Below are 15,569 nucleotides of genomic sequence, written 5' to 3'. Positions count from 1 at the left end.
GGTTTCTACTGATGTGTCCAAGAGTAAAAAAAAAAAAAGCTATGCACTACATGAGAGAAAATAATTTCCTGAAGTGGTAATTGTAGTTTGCAATAGGTACTTAATTTATGTAAGAAATATCATTTGAGACTTAATCTTGGGTTTATGTATCCAGGTACTAGATTTTAGATTTTAATTTACATTTTGGGCTTTGTAATATTTGCCCACTGCAAAATTAATGCAAAGCTTTTGAACTACTTTTTTTTTCTCTATCCTTGCCCCTTTGGAGCCAAAGTTTGAGCTCTGGGAGTCCCCAGACTTCCTTAAAGGGAAGAAGTGCAGGAACACGTTGCAGCTGGGTGGTTGTTTCAGTAGGAGGAAAGAAGTTTCTTGTCTCTGCTTTTATCAGACTCTGGGATAAGAACATGACTTGGCATATCAGAATTTTAGATCCTGCAACTCTTTTTCTTTTCAGAAAGATGTTACCAGGGAAAGGAGAAACAGAAAAACAAGTTTGGCCAAGCAGGGGACTGAAGAGAGCAGGTATGAGGCATGAGCCCTGTGCCCTTGCAGACTGTGTGTGTCCCAGGTGATTTTAGCCCACTTCTGGCACTAAGGGGTGTGGGAGTGCCCACGGGGTGGGCTCTTTGAAGAGAACGGGCAGCAAAGCAAGCAGGAGACTGTGAAGGGTCATAATTTGTCTCCGTGGGAATCTGTGGGTCCCCAGAGCGATAAAGATGTCAGGGAGCTAATAGAAGTTGGGTGTTTCAAGATGAAACGCCTCGATGCAGCAAATTCCTGGGGTAAAAATGGGAAGAACTGTGAACTCTTCCACCTGTTTGAGGAGGAAAAAGATGTTTTTGGTTCGGTCATTCTGCTCCCTCTAGTGTTGCCTCTGAAAATGAGCGCCTCTTTCCTTCAAGAGGCTTTAGCTCTGTTCTTTGGTCTTCCTGTTCTTTCACTACTACGGAAAGGAGGGTATATTGTATGTTGGGCAGTAATTGTAGGATTTTTTTAAAAAATAGTTATTATTTGGAGAAAGAAAGACTACAGCTCATTTTAAATGTTGAAAGACATGAAAACAAAATCTAGATACACACAAAGAGGAGATAAAAGAACAAATATTAAATGTCAGTTTTCAAAAGGGGGAACTAAATGGACTTTCTTTTGAATGTCTCTGAAATAGTTTTCATTCACTTCATTCACTTTTTCTTCCTACTACATACTACGACTGGTGAAATCAGAATGAAATGTCCACCACATAAACAGGGATAGGTCAGCTTGTATATTCTGAATATTTATCTCAAAATTAAAATGTACAATTGAAAGAGTTAAAAAAAAAGGCAGACAACCATAGAGACTAAGGAGGAAAGGACTGATGTTGTGGTGTTTTTTGGTGTTTTGGGTTTTTTTTTTTTTAAGCATAGGAAAAACCACAGATGTATAAATGTGTTTATAGTGTTTAGTGTATAGGGCAGGGAGTTGGAAACCAGCACATTAGCCCTCACTCCCCCCATACTTAGTGATATTCTATAGGGCAGCATGCCAAGTTACTGCCACTTACATATTTTCTTGCAGAAAGGAAATCTATGATTTTGAAAACTCGGACACTGCAAGTCATGAAAAGGTAAAGTTGAGACAGAAGTTGTTAGGAGCTGCTCTAATGTCACCAAAACAGCATGGAAAATAGCAAAACGAATTGGAATCTGAGGTTCTGGAATTCCTGTATGGTGCTGCACATAAATATTTTTGGGGATGGAGAGAATGCTCATCACTTTCTGATCTTATGGTGGGTGCTGTGTCAAAATCAACAGCAATAGGCATTTGAGTGAGACTATGGGATATCCTTATGATTGAATGCCAATCTCTGTTTGCATTTTACTGAATACTGAAAGCAGATTGCTGAGCATCCTTTGCATCCTAGCATCCTAGCACTCCTGGGCTAAATCAGAAGAGACTGAAATCCATTTTAAGCTGCATTTGGCACAGTGACAGTCCCTGGCTAAAGCCAGTGATTGCAAAAATTCTGTTGCAAATTCAGATTGACTTATATTTGCAGACTGTTAGGAGGAAAATAAAAAAACCAAAAACAAACAAAAACCCAAACCCAAGCAAACAACAAAGGATTGTTCTGCTTTGAAACTTTGACCAGTGCATGTTTCCCAAGGAGGATGAAAACTTGCTCCTGATGGTGTCTGTCAAGGTGGCTCCATCATACAAACCTTTGGTTTTCAGTGTCTTCTTTAGTCCAGGTGCTCTCACTGCTGCCTGTTAATTCAGAGGCGATGGATGCTTACTGGGACACCCCAAATTTCTGTTTAAACGGGATGCTTGCTGTTGCCACTGGGTGTCAGCATAAACCCTGTCTCCCACCTGCCCTGTCCCAAGGCTGTCCAGATACCAAGCCCTGTGTTTACATCACAATGCTACTGGTGGTGTTAGTGCTTAAAATGGCATTTGTATATAAAGTAAGGAAAAGACAAAGTAAATCCATTTAAGAAAATAAATGTTTGTCTCCTATAATATGATTCTGTTTCAACTAACAAATCCCACTCCGTTAGAAAAGTTAAATTTCCATACTGGACCCATAGGCCGTCCATTCTCTAGCTCCTTTGAGTCCTGATACATTTTAATTTTGTAAATTTTGTAAATTCTAGAGTGTTTGCACTTTAATACAAATACATCCTTCTGTTTTAGGTCACAGAAGCTAAAGGAAAGATTCTTGGCCAGAAATTTTCTTCACAAAGTGAGAGGTACATGATTATACATGCACTATTTATGAATCTTTTGCTTTGTGAAAGCAGAGTTCTCGTTGTCATAAATAAAACTATTTTAAGTTGGGATCAAAAAGGCTGTATGATGTTTCTAATAAAGTAGTTCCTTGCTTAGCTGCTACAGTATCTGTAGATATTATCAATACTAGTATTTAAATTGTACTAGAGAGAACAATGAGTGCTAACCAGTTTGACAATTACAAGACTAACTCTGAAACATCCCCCTTCCATCCTCATATGCCTAAATTACTGACTGATTTTTTAAAAAATGTTTAATCCCTCCACCTTTCCTTGGAAACCTCCAGTTACAGCGAGCTGCCAGGGACATGCCACCTTTTAAGTATGTAACCTAATTTTGCTTTTAGAAGGTGCTGAATTTCCTCTCTCCCCATTTGTGACTTTCAGAAGTCAACCAATGAAGAAAAACCTGGCTAATGATTTTGCATTATTAATTTGGTGGCCTTGCTGTTCTGTTAAGGAGCTCTGTCACGGCTATTTGGTTCTGTCCCTTCTGTGCTGCTGCAATGTGCTGTCACAGTATCTGCTGGTCTAACTCAGGTCTTTGTGGGTTACTTGGCAGGAATTATGAAATGGGAAACAAGAATGAGGAATCAAACAAGCTGGAGAGAAGGCGGCGGGTAGGTTGTGTGGGATTCGATTGCTGTGTGTATCCACCTGCATGAATAGGTTGCACTCTGAAATGGGCTTAAGTTTAAGGCTTATCCAGCATGGAGGGGGAAGACTGTGAGACTGGGAGTCTCAAAATGACCCAGTTGTTGCTACAGAGAGCAGCACTTGGGGTGCACCTGGACTGCCAGACCAGTGAATGAATGTCTGCTCATTTTTTCTTGCTGTGCTCTTGGGTGCAACTGGAGCATGCCAAGGCTTTCCTTCTTGTGAGAGCTTTTTGTGTCTGGATGCGGAGGGATATGGGAATGGAGGATGCTGTAAACCCCATGTTGGCCAAGGCCAAGTATCTGCCTCTTGATGGTTTTATACTGCTGGTTTGACTTAGCTATTGCTATTTTGGCAGATTTCTCAGCTTCAAATATTTCAGGTGTTGTGCTGTGGGAAGGAAAAAATGGAATAATTTGGTAGTAAATGAAGAGGAATGGTTGGGGGCCTTCTGGGTGGATAGAGGGAGCTGACTGAGCACTACTCACTCTAAACAGTGCTTTTAGTCCAATTACAGGAAACATGTCTTCTCTGAAAGCAACAATGAAAATACAAGTACTGGTCAGAGTGAAAAAAGCTGGATCCTTGACTCTCAGAAACAGTCGTTGCCAAAATCTCTTGATTACAGTCGAAAAAGACCGAGAGTGAGAAGCAAATTAAAAGGTAAGCTTGGTCTCCTGTTGACTTTTATATTTGTGTGATGTACTGTACTGTAGATAAGGAAATGGCTGATGATGGTTTGAGAAGGAAGATTTGGCCAAGTCCTAAACTGAGTAGGAGGGAGCAGGCTCGAGGTAGGCAATGTGAGGTGCCCCGTGGAGGAGGTCTGTTGTGCACCCTTGTGCTCAAAGAACTGGGCTCCCTTCCCTTCAGTGAACATACTGGGGTTCAAGCTTCCAGGTGGAAATTTAGTATCTAAGTGTCAGTGTGGGTAAAGCTATCTGTCATGGGACTGAAGGAGCCTAGGAGTGCGTTGATGCTCTAGAAAGCAAGAAGAGGAAAATCTTTTTGAAGCTTCCATACCTCCTTCTCGCAACTTTCTACTCCTCATTTCTCCAGAAACAATTCACATGGTGGGTTAAACTTGAAAGGCTGCACAGTTTGCAGACTGTGGTATCCTGCTCCTCTAGTTGTACACTGACAAGCCACTTGTCCTCAGTTTTGAGTTAAAAAATCAGATATGATGATCTCTGCTATGATGATCTGCATCTTCTACTAAGGCCTGACCAACAGCAACCGTCCCCCATGGCTGCCTTCCATGGCTCTCTCAGCTGCTGGGGCCTCTAAATTCAAACTAAATTGCCCTGAATTAGTTGGAATGTCTCTGTGCTTCTCATGCAGGATGAGCCTTGCTCAGGTAGTTGCTGGTTTCTGTGGAAATGAAAAAGCAGAAGAAAGTTGAGGGATACAATATGCTTTATACTGTGTTTCAAAGGGATGGTGCCAGCTCACATACCTTGCTGGGGCTTGGGGACCATAAGACAAACTGCTGACCCTGCCCCTTTTTAAAAAAAGCTATTTTTAAAAAGGGGTTTTGAAACTTAACACAAGTGTTATGAAGTTTTCTATTGTAAATGTCTAGAAAACCAACCTCAGAAGGGGGTTATTTAACTGCAAAGCAAGTCTCAGCTGGGTAAGGCACACAGGTTGTCAGTAACAAAGTAAGCTTTTCTCCTTGTAGTACTCCCAGTGTCTTCTGCAAGTAGTGGCAGTGACTACCAGACAAAGAAGGTAAGGATGTGACATGCTTAAGTGCTTCAGATTTCAAAGCATTATGTCTGCAAAAGGTATACAAATGAGTGGGATTTAAATAAACTGGTGATGTTGCTCTTAGATGTTCCAATGGATAAGTTATTATACAAAGTATTGTTGAGACTGTGTTGATCTGCTAGAGTCTGGGGAAAGAAGGAAGTCTTAAGAAGCCATGTGAAACTTCATCGAAAAAAAATGTGTGAGACCAAAGCAAGTTGTTCTAGAACTATAATGTTAACCTATGAAATGGAAAATTGGGTAAGAATTGGCATGCTTGGTGTGATACCTGCCTTGGCTGACATGGGTGTCACTCCAGCAGGAGGGAATTTGGCTCTAAGGTCATAGAATCATAGAATTGGCTGGGTTGGAAGGGACCTCAGAGATCATCAAGTCCAACCCTTGATCCACTACTGCTGCAGTTACCAGACCATGGCACTGAGTGCCACATCCAGTCTCCTTTTAAATATCTCCAGGGATGGAGAATCCACTACTTCCCTGGGCAGCCCATTCCAATGTCTGATCACCCTCTCAGTAAAGAAATTCTTTCTAATATTCAACCTAAACCTCCCCCAGGAAAACTTGAGACCATGCCCTCTTGTCTTGCTGAGAGCTGCCTGGGAAAAGAGACCAACCCCCACCTGGCTACAACCTCTTTTCAGAGCTGGTTATCCAAACATATACAGAAATCCCAGTTTGGTTCTACCAGGTTGTCCCCCTATTCTGTCCTCTGCTTTGTCCTGTCATCTAGTCTGTTAGGAAGCTCTCAATCCCCTTTGTATTTTGCTGGCAATTTTCAGGGCTTTCATTCCAAGTGCTATGCTCACTATGAGTCCTGTTTCATGTCCTGTCCTTCTTCACTTTCAGCTGTAGCTGTAGGAAAACTGACTGTGTATTACACTAATGGGGGAATTACAGGACCAGACATAGATCAACTGAAGCAAAATACAACTTAGCAATGTCAGATTTTTACAGTGCCCAGTTGAGAAGTGGTGTGTATGAAATCTTTCGGAAGGATACTCACACACATACAAAAAGTTTTTCCCTAAACTCTTCAGAACTGGAATTTGCATTAAAAATTTGAGGTTTCTCCTAGAAGCATTTCTTTTTTTCTTGACTAAAATGCTTTGATTCTGATTATAAAAATCTTTTTCCACTATGCAACTCTAATAGTTAGAGGGAGAACTTAAGAATGCATTGACTTTCTCCTTCAGTGTTGGAGAGAACTCTCAGTATATTAGGTATATTTCAATTATGAGTCTACTTTTAGTGTGTTTAAAAACCAAATGAACAAAACCAGACCCCCGAAGGCCCCCAAAAAAACAATCAAAAAATGAACCAAATCCCTATTTCTGTAGTAATGTTTCAATAAAACACAGAGCTAGACTTGGTTTTGTTTTAGCAGCGATCAACAAGGCGAAGTGCTCCAAAGGAGATGCTAAGGAAAAAAACCTTATCAAATTCCAAGGGAGATGATATACCTACAGTGGATCTATCTGGTATTTCTTTTTTGATCTTCTTCAGTGCATTAGAAAAATTATTTTGATGCGTGTGTGCTTTTTTTGTGTGTGGTTTTGGATTTTTTTTCCTTTTTTTTTTCCCCCTTCACATTTCTTCATAAGCTTTCAGCTTTTTGATATGTCTCGTGATGTCTGATAGGGCTGGCTGTTGTTTATTGATAAAATCTCTTGATCAGGGAAAACATGAGGTGGGGCTAAGGAGAAGTGAAGGAATGAACTTAACTGGCAGACAAAAATAAACCAGGCTTGGGACTGTGAAGAGATAAAGAGGGTGGTGGTTTGGTTTTTTTCTGCATGTATCATTTAACTGAGGTTTCTAGTAGATACAGGATTAAACCCCTATGGCCTGTGCTGTTTGGCTGATCTCCTGTACAGATGAAACACCCTCAGAGGAACTGGAACGGGATCCACTGTTACTCAATGCATCTGAAAAGGGCAATTCTGGTGAAGAGGAGAAGGCCACACAGGTGCAGTGTCCAGCACTTGAACTCTTAATCAGCTGTCAGGCTACTTGCCTAAAATCAGAGCACTGAGTCCCTTTGCTCCCTATGAGTAGTCAAGCCCCCGACAGCTTGTCTGCAATGCAGAGTGGGTACCTTCTTACTGTGTTTTCCTTCTCTCCTTAGAAGTTTCATGAGGCATCTGGAGAACTGGCAAGAAAAGAAGAAAGTTTTAAGAGGAAGGACTCAGGTTTGTTAGTCTCAATAACATGGAAGGGCTGTTTAAAAAGTAGGAAGGGAATTGTTATTTTTTTCTTTGAAAGACAAGTAGGCACTGAGATTTTTGATATTTGAGAGATGTTTCTCATAAGAAATCTCTTCCGTTTCTGTTTTGTACATTGTGCCAGGCTATGGCAAGATGCTTTTCATATGTGTTCCTGCCTTAATCTCTAACTTTTGAATCCTATCTTTGGTCAGTACTAGGGCAACTACTAGTGTAGCTATCAAGAGCTGGAGAATTACAAAACCAGTGATCCAAGATCAAATATATGAAATAAATATATAGAAGAAGCTCAAAAACGGTTTTTAATTACTTGAAAGTGCAGTACAACTTCATTAAAAAAAAACCCAAAACACACAAATGAAACCTCAAACAAAAAAAAACATCTCTGGAAGTTGTTGACTTTGTCTGAGATGTAGCCCACCATTTGATGGCATTTGGTAAATCATTACTTGAATTAGTGCTGCAGCTTTCTTTTTTAGGTAAGTGGCATTTAAGGAACTTTAATGAAACAAAACTTGCAGAAACTAATTCAAAACTGCAGCACAGTCTTTGTGATTGGAAACAACTGAACTTCAAGGTCAGACAGCAATATTACAGGTGCTGATGTAGTTCTGAGAGAGACAGTCTAAAAAGTTCTTGGTGAGGCTATGAACTGAGTCACTGAATCTTTTTGCCTTGGACAAAAGTATTTCCTTTCTTATTATGTGTCTGTGTTCGTGTTCCCAAGATATCTCTTACCTGTCCAGCATTTGCAAAGTATACTTTCACTGCACCAACACATCTGCTTAATTTTGAGGGAAGATAAGTACTGGGGACTTCACCACTGTTTCTTGTACAGTTGAAGAGGAGTTGGTAGCATGGAAAGGCAGAAGTGGGATCATGTTTTAGAAATTTCAGGTGTTTGAGTTTTTGCTTCATGAACCCTAAATCTACTTCAGGGTGCTCTTTGTGGTCCCCCTTGTCCCTGGGCTTCGCCGCTTTCCTGCCTTATGGAGACTCCAGAGAAGTGGTTGATCAAACACAATTCATTGAGCCCCAAAAAGTGAACAGTTAAGACAAAGGGATGGTTTTTACCAGTTTTCCTTAGAATGTGGGCTGCAGCCTCCCTCACTGTGTTCCTGAAGGTTTTTCTGGATTAAAAGTAATTGACAGCTTCAGTGAAACTGTGCAAAATAAGGCTGTTATGGGTGCGCAGAGCTTTCCTCTCTCCTCTGTATTTATATAATTTTATTTTTCTCATCAGCAGCCGAAATTAGCTCATGAGCATAAACAGATGGGGAGCTCTGGCTGCAGAAGAAAAGAGGAAGAAGCTGGGCAAGAGTGCTCTTTCTGGTTAGAATAGTGGGGCAAGAAAGGAAGGTCTCCATATTAAATATACATATAGCTTCCCAGCTCTCTGTATAGCATGGGTCAGTCTAATTGCACATTTTTGCAAAGGAAGAGACTTTCTGGTGAAGTCTTACTCTGTCATGCAAGTGTGATGCCAGACCCAAAAATGAAGTTACCAGCTTTAAGGCAGGAGTGGTAATTCCAGTGGGTTTTTTCACCTGAGTAGCTGGTGAGTATTGCTGTGTATGTAATGTGAAAGAACATGTCTGTTCTGAAATATCTGTTCTCTTTCTAGATATATTAAGTGGCACTGTCATAAAAAAACCTAAATTTTCCACTTTGGAAACAATTAATTTGTCCCCCGTCTATAAACCAAGGAGAGTTTTTGATTCAGTAGAGAAGGAAGAGGAGATCCAAACAGGTAAAGTCAGGTTGGCAATTCAGGTGAAGTGTTTGTGTTTTCAGCATTTTTTTTTTTTTGATGGTAGAAGTCATAGTCACATGAAAGCTTAGAGATATCTATAAGGAGGATATCTTCTACAAAAGCCAAAATATAGCAGAAAGCATGTATTGTGGCACTGTTGTTGGATACCACATAGGTAGAGGTATGAATAAGGAAATTTTTGTTACCTGACCACAATTCACTTGGGAAACTGCTCAATGGTGCCAGTACTTTCTAGTCATTTTGACTAACGATTGTCCAGAGCTATTAAAAATAACCTCAAACTAAAAAAAAACAATCAACCAAAAAAAATCAAACAAAAAAAAGAAACCAAAAAACCCCTCACAAACCAACAAACCGAGAAAAGCATTCAGATAATGGACAAAGCAACTGCAAAATCCTGCTCTAGGCTTTACTTGCAGTGAATAAGAAGACAGAACACAATGGCCTGAATTTTTTTCCTTTGTGCTCCTCTTTTGTCTCATTATCTGTAAATATGTTACTCTTTTTGTTTGCTTAGTGTTGTGCCTCTCCCATGATGCTTTCTAACAAGTTTTTCTCAATGTGTTTTGGGGCAGTTTCCCTCCTGCTTGCTCTAGAAGAGCAAGATTCAAATCCAGCTTTCTGGAACATATTGCTATTCACATGAATGAGGAACCCTTTAGTAGCCCCAGGGTTTATATTCCATAAGCCCTCCAGCATTATACTAACTCTAGGGCATATGCTTTCTCCTAGGTCAGGGACTGGAATATGATATGGATGACCATTCTTTTCCCAAGATGGTACATGAAGACTTCGGTGATTCAGGGGTGGTTACTGCATTTGAAAGCTTTGTCAGCCAACTAAAGCAATTGTTCTGGGTAATGTGCACTTTCTTAATGGGTGTGCCATGTGGTGTGTTCTCATAGTAAATTAAATTCCCTTTTTATCATCAGGGAAGTTGGAGTAAATATCCCATCTATATTGTGTGCTCAAGATTATATTTTTACTGGATCAGCACAGCACTCTGTATTGTGCAATCATGATTATTTTTTAAAGTTGGTGTTAGGTACTCACACTAAATTTTTAGCACTAGTCCTTGAATCGAAGCTGGAGGTGGTTGCATTTACAGATCAGTTATGATTAAAAGGTACACAATTTGGAATAATGCTTGTCTGAAGTGGTGCTAACAAAGGCCTGGTTTTGTGGAGTTAAGGATGCTGGAGTATAAATGAAGTTTACCCCTTTGCTGGCTGGGTAGCATAACCTTAACCTGAAGTCATAGGGGTTACATAGACATCTGTTGGTGTAGCTGAACAAAATCAATTCATATTTGCAGTACCCTGCAATTGTCATCTCACTTTAGTTTAAATTTGACTTAAGATAGTTTCCACTAAGCTGAAGTGTAGCCTGGGGAGGGATTTGCATTCCAGGGAAACTAGACTGGTGGCAAAGCAGACTTCCAGGTTTTGGTTTGCTCTACTGCCCATCCCTAATTGAGCATCCTGTGGTTAGTCCCGGTACAAAAAGATGGAGAGCAGCACTCTGAACACCCTGAAGACTTCAGAGAAGAATGTGTCTGCCCTGCTGAACCAGATTCATGAGTGCAGGTAAGCTGTCTGCTGCTGGCTGAAAACAGCTTTGTATAAGGCTTGATATGCAAAGAAATACCTCTTTGTAAGTGAATCTGATGGTACGCTACTGCTCTCATTATGGGCTGTAAGGCAAAGAAGCTGGTGTGTATATGTCCTTTCCTTTTCTGTTAGAAGAGTTTCAGAAGCACAGCTGCTATGATTAATTCTGCTTTTCCTATAAGGGGAGCAGGGATGAATTTCATGGAAAGCAAATTGAGATAAGAGCAACTCAGTCCTTAAACTGTCTTCTGATTGTCATTGGTGTTCACTGATTTATTCAAAACCCCTCTTGTTATACTTAGTAGCTTCTGTTCCTACACATTGTAAGAGAGAAGCCAGACTCCGGTTTACTTAAGTCAATTTCTAGCAGACCCCTTCTTCCCAATTTCCATAGATTATTTCCATGTGCATGAAAACTATGCCAGTGAGTGGACTTTACAGGTACTCACCAGACAGGGCTTTAAACAAGTTGTTTTGCTTTATGGGCTGTCAAATTTCTCAGGAGCTAAATTAAAACCAAAACAAAGCAATGCAATTATAATAGTTATGGGTTTGTTATGAGTAAAATGAAAGAACAGCCTGAAATATGAGTAAGTCTATCAGGCCTCCCTTATCTACTACATGTCCAGTTTGCATGTATTGGATCAGACATGGTATGAAATAAGTCTTTGTGCAAAATCTGTGGTATCAATAGAATCTCTATGAGCAGAATTTGCTCACTGTTATGGTACATTAAGAAGTTTATGTTCCAGCCACAAAACCAGGGAATGTTTTGGTGTGGAAGATAAGAGATGATGGCTGTGAGCTGCTGTCACGCTTTGATGTTCTTAACTAAGGAAACTGGAGCCAACCAAAGCTGCAGGGTTGTCAGAAACAGCTATGCCAAACCAGTCCTACCCCAAAAAAGTGGTTTCTACAGCCATCATCAAATGATGGCTTGGCATACTGCTGCCAGGGAGAGGGTAGCAAACCCAAGCCACTAAGGGTGTTGCTGGTTAAGGTTTAGAAATCATTGCTAGCCTGTGGCAACACCATTTGTACATATTATGCCCATGGCAGGAAAACACATCAGACATCGTTTGTGCCAAAGTACTGTCCAAAGCTTAAGATGTCTCTGCTGAAATCCTGGAGAGTGGGAGAGTATTCAGGACTAATATTTCACTGGGAACCCTGCTGTATGCCCTGTCCTGAGCCTCCATTACTGGCTGTTACTTAGAACAAGCTGTTTACTTAAGATGAGTTTAAGTTTGACCTTGTCCAGCCATTCACATCCTCTGTGACATATTTGAGAAAAAAACTGTCCCATGCAGTTTGCCAAGGATTTTTGCTTCTGCCTGAAGGCAGGTTTGGTGCTGAAGGGGTTGCCATCTGCCTTGTGCTACTGCCCATCTGAGAGTCAGACTTGTTCTTGTTCTCCATCACCAGGCTGAGTAAGTTGGAGACCTTCCAGAAGATTGTTGTTGAAGAGCTTGCCAGTCTTGAGAAGGAAACTCAGGTCTTGGCCAACATGGAGAAGGATGCAGTGGTGCGTATGACTTCTCAAGTCCAGCCATGTGCCCTGCCCAAGTAATGAGGGTTTTATTTGGGGCTCTTTTTAGGAATTCTGGAACGCACAATTGCTCAAACTGAGTTCTTTCTGCAACCAGCAGAAGCAAAGGTACGTCTCTCTCAGCTGTCCTGTGTGCTCATAATTCTTTTAATGGTCAAAGAAGGGCAGGGGTTAGGCTGATGGTACGCTTGCTGGTATACAGGAAAGCTGTATTATGTCTCCACTTGGTGTCTGTGATGAAGCCTTGTTTTTTTATTTGGAACTAGGGCACAATAAGGGACTCTCTGCATAGGAAGTTATGCAGGACTGGAATATAAGCGAAGGGATTTGTACCAGGACCTGGAATAAGATTCCCTCTGGTCATGTCTGTATCTACAGGTCAGGGGTGGTGGGAGGAGGTGATATCTGCCTCTATAAAAGATACTGTTGGTACAAACACTGTGCAAAAAGCTGCAAAAGGGAGAGTCCTGGGGTTCTTTTTTTATTGTTAAATGCATCTCTTCAAGCTAACACTTCACAGACAAACAAGCTAAGCTCACTTTTCTTCCAGAATTCAGTCTGTTGACTCAGCCTTTGGTGAAACAGCGAAAAGTTTTGCCGGTACTATCCAGGATACAACGGTAAGTACGGGGCATGAGCAGCTCTGTATGGGCCCTGGTGGGCTCTGAGCTGTGGCCTGACTCATAAATGTTGGAAGTGAAAAGATGAAACTGAAGTCCTGGCAGGGAAAACTTGTGGTTATCTGACTGATGGGGCTGGTTCTTCATGGAACCCGAAGTCCCAGTTCATGGAAATCATTGAGAAAGTAATGTTGGTCCTGCTGGGTCCTAGGGAAAATAATCAAAAAGCCCTTGCCTAAGGGAGAAGGTAAGGACAAGCACCATTAGGAGTGATGCTTCTCCTGGGTTTGTATCTCAGGTATTGCTTCATCCAGAAGCTCATTTCTGTACAGTTAATGGCCATTAATGCAGTTCTCTTGTCCCTTTATCTCACTTTGTTGAGAGTTGTGACATCCTATGGCTAGGTGTTCTGCAGCATAACACCACCTTGCATGCTTTCTCTCATCTGTTTTTTTCTGAGTCTGACAAGAGCTAGCCTTGATGCCTTTCTTTAGGAGCAGGAAGTTTCCCTGCTGAGGGACACACAGGCCTTTCCCTTTCCAAAATGCTCCTGATGAAGGGCACCATGGAAGAGGGTCAGGGCTGAAGCACAGGGGCAGGTACATCACGGGACCTGCTCATCCTGCAGCACCTTGTGATGGGGGGGATCTTGGAAATAAAAAGCTGAGTCTAAATGTACTTCTAGGATCTCCATAGCTTTTCTTATGTAATGTAAACATTTTTATAATTTTCTGAAATGTTTATCATTTTTTTTCCCTTCTCTGCAGTATGAACACCCAGTGAAGGCAGTAGAAAACAACGTGTTTGTTGTTCCTTCTGACTAGCAAACACCTGAAGTCATCGGAGCTCTTAACGTTTGAGTACCTTATGCAACAAGGAGATGGTGGTACTGTGAAGGATGTTAATCTGTTTTAAATGGAAAGAAAAAAAAAAAAAAGAAGGAAAATAATGTAGATATTGAGGGTTTTTTTTTCTTAAACTTGGACTGAGTCATCCAGTTTCAACCCTTGTGTTGGTAACATCAAGTTTTTCTGCAAAATTAAACATCAAAAAACCCATAAAGTGTTCTAGATATAACGATTTAGCCACCAAACTGATTCATATGCTGGCTTTCTTTGAGTATTCTGCTGATACATTTGCCAAATGTAAAAGCATTTAATGAGTGATCCTAAGTAAAATATTGCTTGCATAGGAAAATGGTCTCATTTCTTCTGAACTGATGCACTCGGCATGTCTGGGAAGGCACTCGAGAACCCTGTATGCCCTGTATATGGTGTGTGCTTAGGGGCAGCCTTTCATGTGTGCCTGCAGCAGTGTGGGAAATTGCTGGACTGAAACCACAGCCACACAATTCTGGATTGCAGAGCTGAAAGCACATGGGGATCTACTGCATATTCACCAGTTGCCTGATGGTGGCGAACTGGAGACTGCGGAGGGCAAGAAACTGAGTAATGCAGAGAAACATGATGAGGGAAACTGGAGAAATTATACTTAAACCCAGTGACTATTGGCTTGCAGGAGAGTTCAAAGTACAATGATTACAGTGTCAGAATTAGATAAGATAGCATAGAAATGCTCTTGAAAGTGAGCAGTGGCTCAACCAGGGTGTTTAACACTGTTCTGCTTTGACGTGGTTCCCTAAATCATGGTTGCTCTTCACAAAATGCCTCTAATGCTGTGGCAGACCTCACATGCTAATGCATCTTAATGACTTTGTGGGAACATGGCATGTTTCCTAGTTTTGTGTTTCTATCAGTTTATATTACAAAAGAAACTTCAGATTACTGCGTTGGTTGGAGTGGAGGACTCATTCCCTGTATGCAATGTACCTTTCATGACGAAAGCCCACTTCTGCCGCTGTTTTGACACTGAATGTATTTCAGGGGCTTAAACTGTTTCTTTTTGAGAAGATCAGGCAGGGTTACTGTCAGTGCAGAGCACAGCGAGAAGCTGTTATAATCTCTTAACCATTTTCTGCAGATGATGCTTATTCCTTTAGCTTGAGTAGCCCTGACTGAAGCTGGCAGGAGTCAGGGCTCTACCTTCATACTTGGGGATAATTGTGGACCAGAAGCTTTACATGAGCTGTCAATGTACACTTGAAGTCCAGAAAGCCAACCCTGGCCTGAGCTGCTACACCAGCTGCATCAAAAGAAGTGTAGCCAGCAGGTCGAGGGAAGTGATTCTCCCCCTCTGCTCTGCTCTTGTGAAGACCCCCCCCCCCTGGAGTACTCAGTCCAGTTCTGGAGTCCCCAACATAGGAAGGATGTAGAGTTCCTTGAGTGTGTCCATAGGAGAGCCACAAAAATGATCAGAGGACTGGATCACCCTGCCCTATGAGGACAGGCTGAGAAAGTTGGGGTTGTTCAGCCTGGAGAAGAGGCTCTGAGGTGACCTTTGGATTGATATTTGGTTTCTGAGATATTATTTGTTGGCTTCAGTGACAACAATTGTCTTGTTTCATATCCCCACCTTACATGTGTGTTGCCAGAACACTCTCTTGGAAAATTCAGGCATGTTTTTCATCCAACCGTCTTTGTTAGCAAAAATACAGAAAGAAGACTGATGGACACTATCTCTTACTCTTCAAGCCCTG

General features: G+C 41.3%; 1 protein-coding gene across 1 annotated transcript in view; it reads left to right on the top strand.

Annotated features, from left to right (window-relative positions):
• SYCP2L (synaptonemal complex protein 2 like) overlaps positions 1-13,797 on the top strand; it is a 29,036-nt gene extending 15,239 nt beyond the window's left edge. Inside the window, exons 20-29 of the mRNA XM_030444656.1 lie at positions 597-964; positions 2,677-2,732; positions 3,334-3,391; positions 3,935-4,091; positions 9,045-9,170; positions 9,927-10,051; positions 10,686-10,780; positions 12,230-12,370; positions 12,904-12,973; positions 13,741-13,797. Of these exons, the coding sequence (XP_030300516.1) occupies positions 597-964; positions 2,677-2,732; positions 3,334-3,391; positions 3,935-4,091; positions 9,045-9,170; positions 9,927-10,051; positions 10,686-10,780; positions 12,230-12,370; positions 12,904-12,973; positions 13,741-13,797 (1,253 nt within the window). The remainder of the gene's footprint in view (positions 1-596; positions 965-2,676; positions 2,733-3,333; positions 3,392-3,934; positions 4,092-9,044; positions 9,171-9,926; positions 10,052-10,685; positions 10,781-12,229; positions 12,371-12,903; positions 12,974-13,740) is intronic.
• Positions 13,798-15,569: the final 1,772 nt, after the last annotated feature.

Source organism: Calypte anna, chromosome 2 (genome assembly GCF_003957555.1).
Source record: "Calypte anna isolate BGI_N300 chromosome 2, bCalAnn1_v1.p, whole genome shotgun sequence".
In the NCBI taxonomy this organism is placed as follows: Eukaryota; Metazoa; Chordata; class Aves; order Apodiformes; family Trochilidae; genus Calypte; species Calypte anna.
The sequence above is the reverse complement of the archived record's forward strand: the minus strand, read 5'-3'. Positions and strand labels throughout refer to the sequence as shown.